The sequence below is a fragment of the Centruroides vittatus genome, unplaced genomic scaffold (genome assembly GCF_030686945.1).
Source record: "Centruroides vittatus isolate TY-2023 unplaced genomic scaffold, ASM3068694v2 contig_890, whole genome shotgun sequence".
NCBI lineage: Eukaryota > Metazoa > Arthropoda > Arachnida > Scorpiones > Buthidae > Centruroides > Centruroides vittatus.
Window position 1 is genome coordinate 90,600 of NW_027122581.1, and position 12,443 is coordinate 103,042.

Here is a 12,443-nt window from a genome sequence, read left to right on the forward strand (position 1 = left end):
TTTTCACATCTCTATTTCTGAATTTTTAAATGCATTATGAGATTTTTAATGTTTTTATTTTCAATCAATCTAATACTTTTTTTAAAATTTTAAAATTCTTACTGTAATAAGTTATTCTGATATTTTGAAATGAATCTTTACTGAAATTGACATATTTTAATGCAAAACTACTAAAGAAATTAATAAATGTAATCATTATTTTTTCTAAGAAGTAGATATTTTGAGATTCTATGAATGAGAGAGAATGCATAAAATGATCATTTTAAATAACATTTTACATATCTTTTTAAAAGCATTTAGCTTTAAATATGTATTAAATGTTATATTACATACTCATGATTTGTTTTTAGGTGTAAAATGTAACAGTTTATGTGAAAGAGGATTTTGGGGACCAAGTTGCCAAAATACATGTGATTGTAAAAATAATTCTTCTTGTGATTCTAAGACAGGAAAATGCATCTGTGAAAGAGGTTGGACTGGAAGTAACTGCAATGAAAGTAAGAAAAATTTTCCAATAATAATTTGTCATAAAAAATTGTGATATAATTTTAGGAGGCAAATTAATATCTAAACACAAAACAAAACATTAAAATAACAATAGTTATTGTATTGATAATTTTTTAATATAAAATTTCTAAAATACTTCAGAAAGAACAGATTATATATATCAAAATTAAATTAATATAATTTATTATCAGAATAAAAACAGTAATGAATAAAAGAAATATATAGAAACTGATGCATATATTAAACAAAGATAATTTTTAACTACTTGCTTTTTTGTTAATGTAAAGCAACAACATGTAATGTGCTTAATTTTATAAACCTTGGTAGACCTAACTTGCAATGGATTTCATATCTTATGAAACTTTATTGTAAATCAATTCTGTAATCAAAGAAGAGATTCCATTTGAATTATCTATTGTAAATGGATGGTGTTTTAGGCAATATTTTATATAAATACATAAAGACACTATTATTGAAGCAGTATTTAGTTGTTATAATATTTTTCACACTTTGCTAACATTTGAATTTGCTTTCTTTAATTTTTGATCAGAGATATTAAAAATATTTAACTATTATTTTTGGTCTCTTGAAACATGTATATAAATTTTATGATAATTTCTGCATTTAAAATATCTTTCCCGGTCACATAAAAAATGTGTTTTTCAGTTTTAATGTTTTGGTAAAATTGTTTTTCTTAAAATTTCTATATAAAGAATTTTGATATTATAATTTTAAAATTAAAGTGAGATTGTAGAATCCTACTGATTTTATGGTAGATGTTTGGATGATACATTTGGGAAAGCTATTTTTATTTTAGCATTTCAAGATGACAGACTTGTGAAGATAACACAATGGTGATAATGATATATGTTGATAACTATGTAGAGAGCTGGGAAAATACTAAAAATGTATTTCAAATACAAATATTAAATATAAGTATTTGTATTTGAAATTCTTCTTTGCAAATACTAAATAACTAATTTATTTATATTCAATGGATAACTGTTAGATACTGGTTAATATTACACTGAGAGCACCTAACTCAATAACCTAAAAACAGAAAAAATACCACTCAAGAAAGTTTTGCTGGTTGTTAGGTTATCGAGTTAGGTGTTCTTAGTATTTCTTTATTGTGTTACAAACAGGAAATGCCCAAGAACAAACAATTTCCATCTCCCAAACTAGTATAACATCCAAGTCACTAGTATGTAAAAGTATTTGAAAATTCAATTTAATTTTTTTTTAGTTTAGAAATTCTTAGAAATACAGTAGGCATATATTTGTTATCCATAAAAATAAAACATTAATTTTGAAATTATTTTGTATATTTTCTACAATTAAAACAATTAAAAAAAATTTGATTATTCAAAGACTTTTTAATGAATGTTTTAGTGCATCTTTAATATAGAATTATGTTAAAAAGTTGAAAGGGTGTAAAAAGAATAATTTTAATCTTTATTTTGCTAGTAAATAGAAAAATATAACAAATTTGTTATCTTCAGAATTATTCTAAAATATAAATCATTTACACAATTTACATTATATTTGCTGTAAGGAATAGAAATTTGTGGATTTAAAAAAAACTAATAAATTTATTTATACACAGACATTTCCTATATAACATGGTAGTTAAGTTCCAAAAAAGTGCCATGTTATGTGAATCTGTGCTATAAAAAACAATGGACTGGTACAAAAGTTAGCAAAAGTGCACTATTCTTTTTTGTAATTAAGAGAAAAATGTTTATTAAAGCAATACATAGTTAACTAACAATCACAAACAAAATTGTAATATTAGTTTTTTCTTCACCGCTAAACACTGTTAAATGTGGGCATTTTCTTTTTGACAAAATAAAATGAACTTACCTGTTGACTTTAATCTAGAGTACCAGCAATATCTTGATTTTTCTCTATTTTTTTTTTTTTTTTTTATAAAATTTGACATTTTTTTCATTTGCTTGAGTTTGCCTAAGAGATCTTTAAAAAATGTAATCTTTTTATATAGTTACTTTTAATTTAATCTATAAAAACAAAATACAGTTACAGTTTTTTAAGTTCTTTTAGAGCATTATCACCAACAATGGTGATGTGACACCTGGTTTGTAGGAAAGCTAGATCAAGGAAGAAGAAAAATTGTGTGTTCAATCCTCATTAAAGGAAACTGGGCAAAAGGCACAAAAAAACTGAATCTCAATATTCTAAAATTCATGGACAAATATGAGACAACATGCATACTTGCTTGAATAAAAAAAAATATCAAATGATATTGTTTGCACTTAAAAATTGTGACATTTTGGATGGGGCATGTATCCGATCCTTGAACCATGTTAGTGGAACTGTGTTGTAGGAATGCCATGTTGTACGAGGTATACCTGTATTAATTTAAACTTATCTCGTCTACTAGTACTTTATCAATTAACAGGACTTATTATACTGTATTTATGGATGTAGCAATTAGGTCTTGCAGATCAGAAATAATATTGTTTATTTAAATCAACTAAACGATACCTGTATTATTTTATAGAAATGCTGATATTTTCATGAAATGCATTTTTGAGTAAATCAGCAAAGTTTCTGAGCTGGAAAACTTTATAGTTATTTAAAGTTTTCTTTGTAGAATATATAACTCATACATATTACATAAGTCTCATTTTCTGATTTTGACCATATAAATTTGCTTACAATATACTTTTGGAGACTAATATGAATGTACAAAACATAAGCTACAGTGAAATTAATTAAAGAAGAAAATCAGAAAATAAACATTCAGAAGAGGCTAAACTACATCATGTGAATCTTATAAAAATTAATTTTTTAAAGAAAAATCTCGTTGACTAAAATTGTATTGCTTTCATTTAAGAAATTAAGAATAAGATAAAACAAATTAGAAAGAATATAATATAGATATTAGTATATACATTAATAAAACAGCAGTGTCTTCAAATACTGGTATTTACAAACATAATATTTAAAATATTCTGAGTATTTGCAATATTCTGGAGTGGTTGAAGTATTTAGCATTTGAAATACTGTATATTCTGGCATATAAGACAACTTTTTAACCCAGGAAAATCTTCTCAAAAGTCGGGGGTCGTCTTATAGGGCAGGTGCTTCAGTCAGCTGGGATGCCCGGGGTATGGATAGAGATAGGGCGGTGCTGCACCCAGAAAAACATGCATCTTTCACTCATCCGGCTCGCTCTTGTATGCATCCTATTACTGTACCTCTTTCTCTGCCTCTCAGATCTTTCTCCTGAGGACGGCAGTGAAGCGGCACAGGTGCGCATGTGCAAGATCTGAGAGGAAGAGAAGGAGGTATGGTAATAGGATACAAGGGTGGGCCGGTATGTTGTGACATCTCACTTCAAAATCAGGCTAGAATTGATCTTTTTCTTGAAATAAAAAAAAAATTATTGGGAGAAAAGAATTGATAGTGAAAAAGACGTTCGTGATCGACGATAGCGATTATCGCAAGTCTGTTTTTTCACCGAATTTTTCCTGTTTGATGACAAACAGCCTTGTGTTTATAAGTGATAGTTTACCTGCAAAGTACCTGCATGTCATAAGCATTTGAATTAAAATTACCATATTGAAATCAAATTGATTTTTTTTTTTTTACTTTTATTTGGTGTGCATTGAAAGAAGGGTAGTCTTATACGGTAAGTATATCCCAAACTCTATATCTTAACTGTAAAAGTCGGGGAGTCATCTTATATACTGGAATATACGGTAATTGAAATGCTATCCATGTATTTATCTGTCTTGGAGTGTTAAAAGTAAAAGTTTTTGAGACAGTTAATTGAACTGAAAAACTATTATCAAATACTTTTGACAAGATCTATTTATTGCCTTCAGGTAAAAAAGAAAAAACAAAACAGCATGCATTAAAACAAAAGCAGCTTTTAAAAATGTAGATCTCATTGAGTGACCGAAAAAATTCTGAATATCTATAAAATAGTAAAATAAATTTCTTTAGTTTTAAATTTCAAGATAGTAAACATTTGTATTTTTCATTTATCTATCTTTAATGTATAAGTTCTTGTATCATTAAAATTTTAATTTGACTAATTGACTAATCTCTTAAAAATTAATATTTAAATTTAACAACTAATATTAATGAAATAAATTGTGCTTAACACTTACTCTGTGATTATTTCAATGTTCATATAAATTTATATTAAAATGTTTTCAAAATAGCTTGCTCCCATGGAACATATGGATATAATTGTTCTGAAACTTGTCCAGAATGTACAAATAATTATGGAACTTGTCACCATATTACTGGTCATTGTTACTGTCAGCCAGGTTATACTGGTCTTACTTGTAATGAAAGTAAGTGTATAATAAAGTTAATTGTTAAAGTTAGAAAATTTTTAACTTATGTTATTTATGATATTTAGTTTGTCCACAAAATTATTGGGGAAAAGATTGTTCACAATTGTGTAATTGTAAAAATGGTGCCGAATGTAATCCCACAACAGGAGAATGTGTGTGCCTGCCAGGATGGATGGGAAAAGATTGCACAATTCGTATGTTTCTTTTCAGTTATTCATTATTGATTGATGTAGTATGTTTAACAATTAAAAAATGTTTAATTTTAGCATGCGCAAATGGTACTTTTGGTTTGCAATGCAAACAACAATGTAATTGTCAAAATGGAGGCATGTGTAGACCAAGTGATGGAATGTGTCGATGTCTTCCAGGTTGGATGGGAAGTAGATGCACAGAAGGTATTTTATTATATATTTCTATTCTATTTTGTTAAATAACTATTTTATGTTAATACATACTGTTTTGTGTATTTTTTTTTCTTAGTATGTCCAGAAGGTTTATATGGAGATCATTGTATGCAGCAATGCCAATGTAAAGGAGATAATTATGTATGTAGTGCTTTTGATGGTTGTGTCTGCAAATATGGTTATGGTGGAGAAAACTGTGAACATAGTAAGTTATAACAGCAATATAAGTTGATCCTCAAAAAAAGACTGAGACTTGTCTTAAAATTGTCATTTTGAACATTCAGGATATATTCTGATGTTTAATTTTTTTGTGTTATATAATTTTTATTAATAAAACTTATAAATTTGTAATTTTAATGATTGATTGTTTTTTTTTGTTCAGAGACAAAATTTAAATAGATATATTTAACAGCATTTTGTATCTTGATTTTCCATTATAAGTAGAATCATTTCCTAACATTTTGAATTATCTGAATTCTTAACAGTTGTTTGTGTAGTATTTAAATTTTTATTTAATTTTATTTTCTTGTAAAATTTTTAATTTCTAGAGTTGATTGGAAGTCACACTCAGGAAAGAGATGAAAATGACTCAACATTTAGTGCAGGTGTTGTTGCAGGAATTGTGTTTGCACTTATTCTTTTAATAGTAATTATTCTTTTGGCATTATATTACCGAAGGAGAGTCAATAGATTGGAGAGAGAATTAGCATATGTAACGTAAGTCAGCTATATAATTAAAATGTATAAATATATGCTTTAATAATTTTAATTTATTTTTTATATATATTGAATTAAGAAATGCCTTATTATAACTGATTTTATCAAAACTTAAAGTAATTATGCACAAAAATTAATAATTGTAGAGAAGTTAATAAATATTCATGATTAACTTTTTCTGTAAAATGTAATTCATTTTAATTTATACATATTTATTATTATTTTTTTGTAGATATGCTGCTGATCCTATACAATCACCAGGTAAATTACATAAAGTTTTAAAGAAAATTATTAATTAATAAATACCTTTTAATGTAAGTGCTAAGTAATAGTAATTTACATTTCAGATAGACGTCATTTTGACAATCCTGTATATGCTTATCAAGGTGTTCCTAGAAATACAGCGTCTGGTCCATTAAATAATATATCATCATTTCCTCACAGTGTAAAGCATATTAATAATTTATCAAAAAATAATTTAGCCAAAGCTAAACTAGTCTTAGATGATGATGACGATAGTTTAAGTGATAAAGGTACATATTTATAATCTTTGTTATTTAATTTTTATTAAAAATTTTAAAATTAAATTAAAATTTTCATAAAGGTGCATATGGTGGAAGGATTGATGAAAAATATAAATTAGAACCAGACTACAATCCAAACATATATCATAGTATTGAAGATCTTAAACCAAATTTAGCAAAAAAAGAACCTTTTTATGATGAAGTTAAAGATAAAAATATGGAAGGTAAGATTAGTATATGCAATTGAAATGAAATCTCAGATTTGATTCAGTAAAATAAAAATCAGTTTATTTTTTAGATGCATATGATCATCTCCAGTACAACAGGCCAATGACAGAAATGAAGCCTCAATATCACAGAATGGATGGAACAATCACAAAATTGCCAAAATCGAAACCGTGAATGCTGTTGAGCAGCTGCGAGTTTGGGTATACATTGACTTATTTTTCAAGTTTACAAAGAAAAAATAAAATAAAGTCACTTTCTCTATTGACCATTGCAATAGAGGAAGAGTAATTTCAGCAATCAATATAATGTTTTTACCAGATGCATTTTTTATATCAGTGTCATTACAATATTTAATTTTTAGTATACAATTTTTTTCCTTCTGTCGCGTACATGTGTGTTTTTGTGTAGTTTTCTTCTGTTTTTGTCCAAATTTTATTTATCAAATAAGGTTCTTACATGTAATATACAATATTATTATTTTTTATAGCCTATAAGTAGTCATTTTATAATAATTTATGTAAACAGACCAATAATCATTCCCTTTTTAATTATATTAAATGCAATGTAAAAAGTATTTGGATTGATGCCTTGAAAAGTAATAATAATCAAATTATAAAGAAAAAATACTTCAAAGAGTTATTGCCAAATGTATAAAATTCCAGAAATAATTGTATTATTATTTAGATAAAAGAATTGTTACAGTTAAATCAATATTTTATATAATTTTAGAAATTGAATTTTATATAAAATTAGATAAAAGGATATACAATAATTAGTAAATTTTATTTATATTTTTAAAGATACACTATACATTTTTAATTGGATATTTCACATATCTATATACCTATATAAAGGTCACCTTATACAAATATTATTACAGTTTAAAATCTTTATAGAGTCTAGAATGAAACTTTTTTAATATATTAAGTTTATGAAAATGTTAATTGTTTCCAAGTGATGAGGAATGGAGTAAAGATACCAGAAACAAACTCTACGTTTTCTGTATTATAAATCATTTGGGTGTTTAACTTCATCCCAATGAAAGTTAAGAAGTTGTTAATTGTTCCTGTTATAGGATTTACAGCTTTATAAAGACTGAATGCCAAATATTTGAAGAAATGAACTTCAAAGTATCTATAGATAATAAATTTCCAATTGTCATTGACAGTTTCAAATAAATTTTTAATCTTCAATTTCCTGAATATCATGATTTTTTTCAGAAAATTGAAAATTGTTAATTAATTAATAATTTTAGCTCTATATAAATCTAATTAAAATTTGTTTACAATATTTAATTTTTCCATTACTTTTAAAATGGTAGCTGAAAAAAATAAACACTTATTTTTATCACATAAAAAAAAAAGGTCTTCCCTAGAATCTTCATGGAAATAATTCAGGTTATTAAATTGTTAACAAAAATATAATTTAATATAGATAATTTTTAAATTTCGCTTTTTTATATATTTGGTATTAAAATTGTTCTCTTAATAAATAATCGATCACAAATTATAATTTATAAAGAAATCTTCCCTCAGGTTCTAACTTTATTTTTAGTGAAAATGTAGCAATGATTTTGTATTATTATTATTAAAGCAGTTTTGTAATAATTTAATTTTTAGATATTTTTATCTAACAATTTTCGAAATAATTAATGATGAAATTTGTTGGTTTATTAATGCGGTAGATATATTTAATGTTTTAATGGAAGAATGTTTTGTTTTAGGCCTAAGTATTTTGTGATTTTGAACAACTCTTCTTCTGTGATCGATTAATATAAAGCAAAATTACATTAATTAATAAAAGTTATAAAGAAAACATTGTTTTGTTATATTCTTTTTCTGATTATTCTGTTGGAGTAATTCACGCTTTGCTGTACGGTACTCTAAAAAATTAAAGAAGCATAATTCTTTGACTTTACAATACAATATAAATTGTCAAATGACCGAGTGTAAAATTACATACCATCCTTGAAAACGATGGTATGTAATTCCGTAACTTTCCGTAACTTTTGCTGTTAAAGTTAAAAATAATCAACTATTCTATCGTACTTATTTTTAAATTTTTTTTCGAAAAAACGGAACCAAAAATAAGATTGGATACATGAAAAACTAGTTACAGCACTGCTAATTCGATCACGCGGTGCCCGCGGACTATAAAAAAAGGGCATGGTACTGTACATTATGCAAAAAGCTTCAAACTATGATTCAACGTCGGATCAGTGCTTCCGCAAGGTGGCACTGGTCACACTCGGGCTAACTTGGCCTTGAAAACAAGGAACGTGGTTTCTGGTCAACACATGACGAAGTTGCATGGGACAATGGACATAAATCGTTCATTAGTTTCTTTAATATTTGCAGAATAGTCATGAATTTTCTGTTTGAGGCCCCTTGGAAATTAGAAAAAGGGCAATGGAGACGAAAAAGAAGGTACGTGCCCCAACTTAGAGGCGCTCCTGACTATCATCTTTAAAAAAAATCCGAGAGCTTCTATGAATTCAAACAAAATTATGAAGATGTAACGTCCATAGATTTTTAGATAATTTAAATAAACTTCGTCTAGATGGACTTTCGCGTGTGAATGAGGTTAGAATCTTATTTATTTAAAATAAAACAATGTAAAACCTACTTAATACTTTTTGACTGGTAATGATTGATTTTTTTATGAATTAATTTCTTCTTTGTGCTAAAAAGACTAAAAAACATCGTGTGAATTTATGACTCGTAAACGATGCGTATCCAATCGTTTCGACCTTTTTTAAATTTGTTTATTACATAGAAGAAATAAGATTTTTAAGGCCTATTTTAACAAAATTATCAATCTAATTTCCAACCAAAGAAACAATAGAAAATATATTAATTAATAATAGTTTCCCGAGGAAGATTTGATATTTTTCATTTTTGGGATTTAATGACTTTTAATTCTCATTTTAAAGGTCAAAATGATTTTTAAAGCTCTCTTCGTGAAAATGAGCGTCATTACGAGCGCTTTTACAGAGTATTGCACTAACGAGACCGACAGCTCTGGAATCTACATGAGAAATGTTAAATAAAAAACAATAACTAATTAATAGCGTTATTATTTTCTCTAATTTTAGTATATTAGAATCTATTTTTAATTTTATATTGTGTTATAATCGGGTTGTATTACACATAATAAGATACTACGGAAATTTCGACCCCGAATCCTTAATTTGATATTTAAAATTATGCGTAACTTGTTCTCGCGTATGAAGGAAACAAACAATTTTTAAACATTTTAATCCACAAACAAGTTTACATATATTTTCATAAAATATGAACGGACTATATTAATAGGATGAATATAATTATTTACATAAATATCTTTTACAGATGATATTGGCACGCATCGTACCATCTGCAAGAATCGATCGTTAAAAGATCAAAGATGATACAATCATCTCAATGACAGAAAATTAAGAAATAGTATATCATTCATTTTAAGTAATGTTATAGAATCCGGGAGAGATTAAAATCCTTCTTTTTAATGGAAACGAGAATAAATATATATAGTAAATTGGTATTAAGATGTCAACTCTCGAAGTTTCATCTGCAAAAAATAACGTGTTATTTTTAAGCAATTGTTTCGATATTATAAAAGTTCATTGTGGATTAGGATGAAGAATTTATTGGAAAAGTCCTTTGGAAAACTCTTCAGCATAAACCAAATAGTTGACTGATAATTCCTATTTGGTTTTATTCCCTTTCATTAATAAATTAGGGACGGGAGTTCCGCTTTCAAACAGATCTCCTTCGTTATAACGTAAATTTTTCACGTGTTAGGAATTTTAACCTTTGACACGTACGGGCCTAATTCTGTTGCCGAACCGAGCTTCCGTTGTGCTCTCGTTACCTTCTGTTGTTGTTGTTGGTTTAGGTGTTGTTCTGGGTTTGGATGTTGTTCTGGGCTTGGATGTTGTCGTATATATTGTTCTATGAGGTTGCGTGTATGATTTGTAATGGTATTTCCCGCTCGTGACTCTCTTGTTGGGTCTCGGAGTTGGTTTGATCGTCGTTGTGGATAATTTGGTAGAAACTTCCGGTTTCGGCACTGTTACTTCTCTGTTTGTAGATGCTTGCGAATCTACCGTCGAGCCATCGTATCTAGACGGATAATTTCTATAATTCTTTCTGCTGGAAAATGATCTCGAGCGCGATCGAGATCGTGGTACAATGATTGGTTTTCTGGTTGGTTTGGTTTTAGTTTTATTCTTTTGGTCGTCGATTACTTCGACTATTTCTATCGGTCCGTATTCTCCTTTCTGTAATTTTTCTGCATCTAAAGTCACTCCACCGACTTTTATGGTACCGAGTTCGGCCAATGCCTGATCGATCGTTTGACCTGGTTTCAGATCTATGGTAATTATCTCTTCTTCTTCGCTTTGGCTTTGTGTTTTATTTGTTCTCGTACTCTGAAACGTAGGTACTTTCCGAGCCGTAGTATATTTTCCATAATCGTCCATAACTGGTTTGAAATTCTTGAAATTATTTACACTCTGCGTCGAATTATCTGTGCTCGTTGTCTGTTGAGAATCTGAAGTAACGTAATGTATATCGGCATTCTTGAAGAGTTCCTTGAATTCTTTCAAACTTAATCGAACGTAACCCGGTGGAGGATCGTGATTTGCTGGTGCGTAGTATGCGTGATACAGATTTGATTTGGTGTTTTTATCTAGTCCGAGAGTTTTCAAAATTTCTTTTGACAATGGAGGTTTCGTAGCGTGACTAGCTAACACTTTCATCTCAGTCGATTTCTCTGGAATGGGTTTATGAGTGTTTCTTGAACCTGATACGAAGAGCTGATCTCCTTGGTTTTTGCTAAGCTGTGGTATTCTAGTAACGTATGCAGGTTTTTCTGTGGTGGAATATATAAAAGTGTGTCTCGTTGGAGGTAGTGGTGTGGTGGTAGTTTGTGTTGGTAAAGGTGGGACCGGTTTATAATAAACGTCTTTATCTGATTGGAAATTGTTTTGATAAGTCTGTTGTTCGTTGACGGGACTTAATGCTGGACTTTGATATTGACTTTCTTCTGGAGGATCGTATTGCGGTGGTTGTTCTTTATTTTGCTCCGGTGCTTCTGGTACAACTATCGGATAAACTGGTTGTACCACTACTGGTATATTATATACATCTTGAGGTTTTTGATAATTTTCTTTAGATTGCTCTTCCGATATCGAATAAGGTTGATTAATTTGTTGTTCTTGATACTCAGTTTGTGCTTGATAGTTGTGATTGTGATCTACAAACTTTGGTCTGTATTCCTCGGCTTGAGGACTATCTGCTCCGTACGGTTTATTTGTATCTTCCGGTTTATCGGGTTCAATTTTAATGGGTGGTCTATAACCGTCTTGGTTGTTAGGAGGAGGACGTTCATATCCTCCACCCGAATTATCATAATTTTGTGAGTTATCCTGAGAAGGATACTTTTCCGGATATGCCGGAGGGAAAATAATTTGTGCGGGAATATTAATTAATGGAGTTTCCAATGGTTGACTATATTGCTCTTGATTTTCTTGATTACTGTCTCCTTGCTGTTGAGCTTCAAGGTGATTGTATGTACCATAATCTCTTTCCCTATCTGAATCACTATAAGGTCGTTGCGTTTCGGATGTCGTTGGATGATCGAAAGGGTGCTGATGATTAGTAGATTGAAAATGTTGCTGATGTTTGTTGGGTTGAAACTGTTGTTGATGGTTGGTTTGTTGAAATTGATGC

General features: G+C 28.5%; 1 protein-coding gene across 2 annotated transcripts in view; it reads left to right on the top strand.

Moving 5' to 3' along the window:
- LOC136983884 (protein draper-like) overlaps positions 1-7,285 on the top strand; it is a 72,883-nt gene extending 65,598 nt beyond the window's left edge. For both annotated transcript variants that reach the window (XM_067280759.1, XM_067280760.1), the window contains 10 exons: positions 351-497; positions 4,701-4,835; positions 4,904-5,032; positions 5,105-5,233; positions 5,319-5,447; positions 5,791-5,959; positions 6,192-6,220; positions 6,307-6,492; positions 6,564-6,707; positions 6,782-7,285. In XM_067280759.1, coding sequence (XP_067136860.1) covers positions 351-497; positions 4,701-4,835; positions 4,904-5,032; positions 5,105-5,233; positions 5,319-5,447; positions 5,791-5,959; positions 6,192-6,220; positions 6,307-6,492; positions 6,564-6,707; positions 6,782-6,885 — 1,301 coding nt within the window. In that variant the 3' untranslated portion in view covers positions 6,886-7,285. The remainder of the gene's footprint in view (positions 1-350; positions 498-4,700; positions 4,836-4,903; positions 5,033-5,104; positions 5,234-5,318; positions 5,448-5,790; positions 5,960-6,191; positions 6,221-6,306; positions 6,493-6,563; positions 6,708-6,781) is intronic.
- Positions 7,286-12,443: the final 5,158 nt, after the last annotated feature.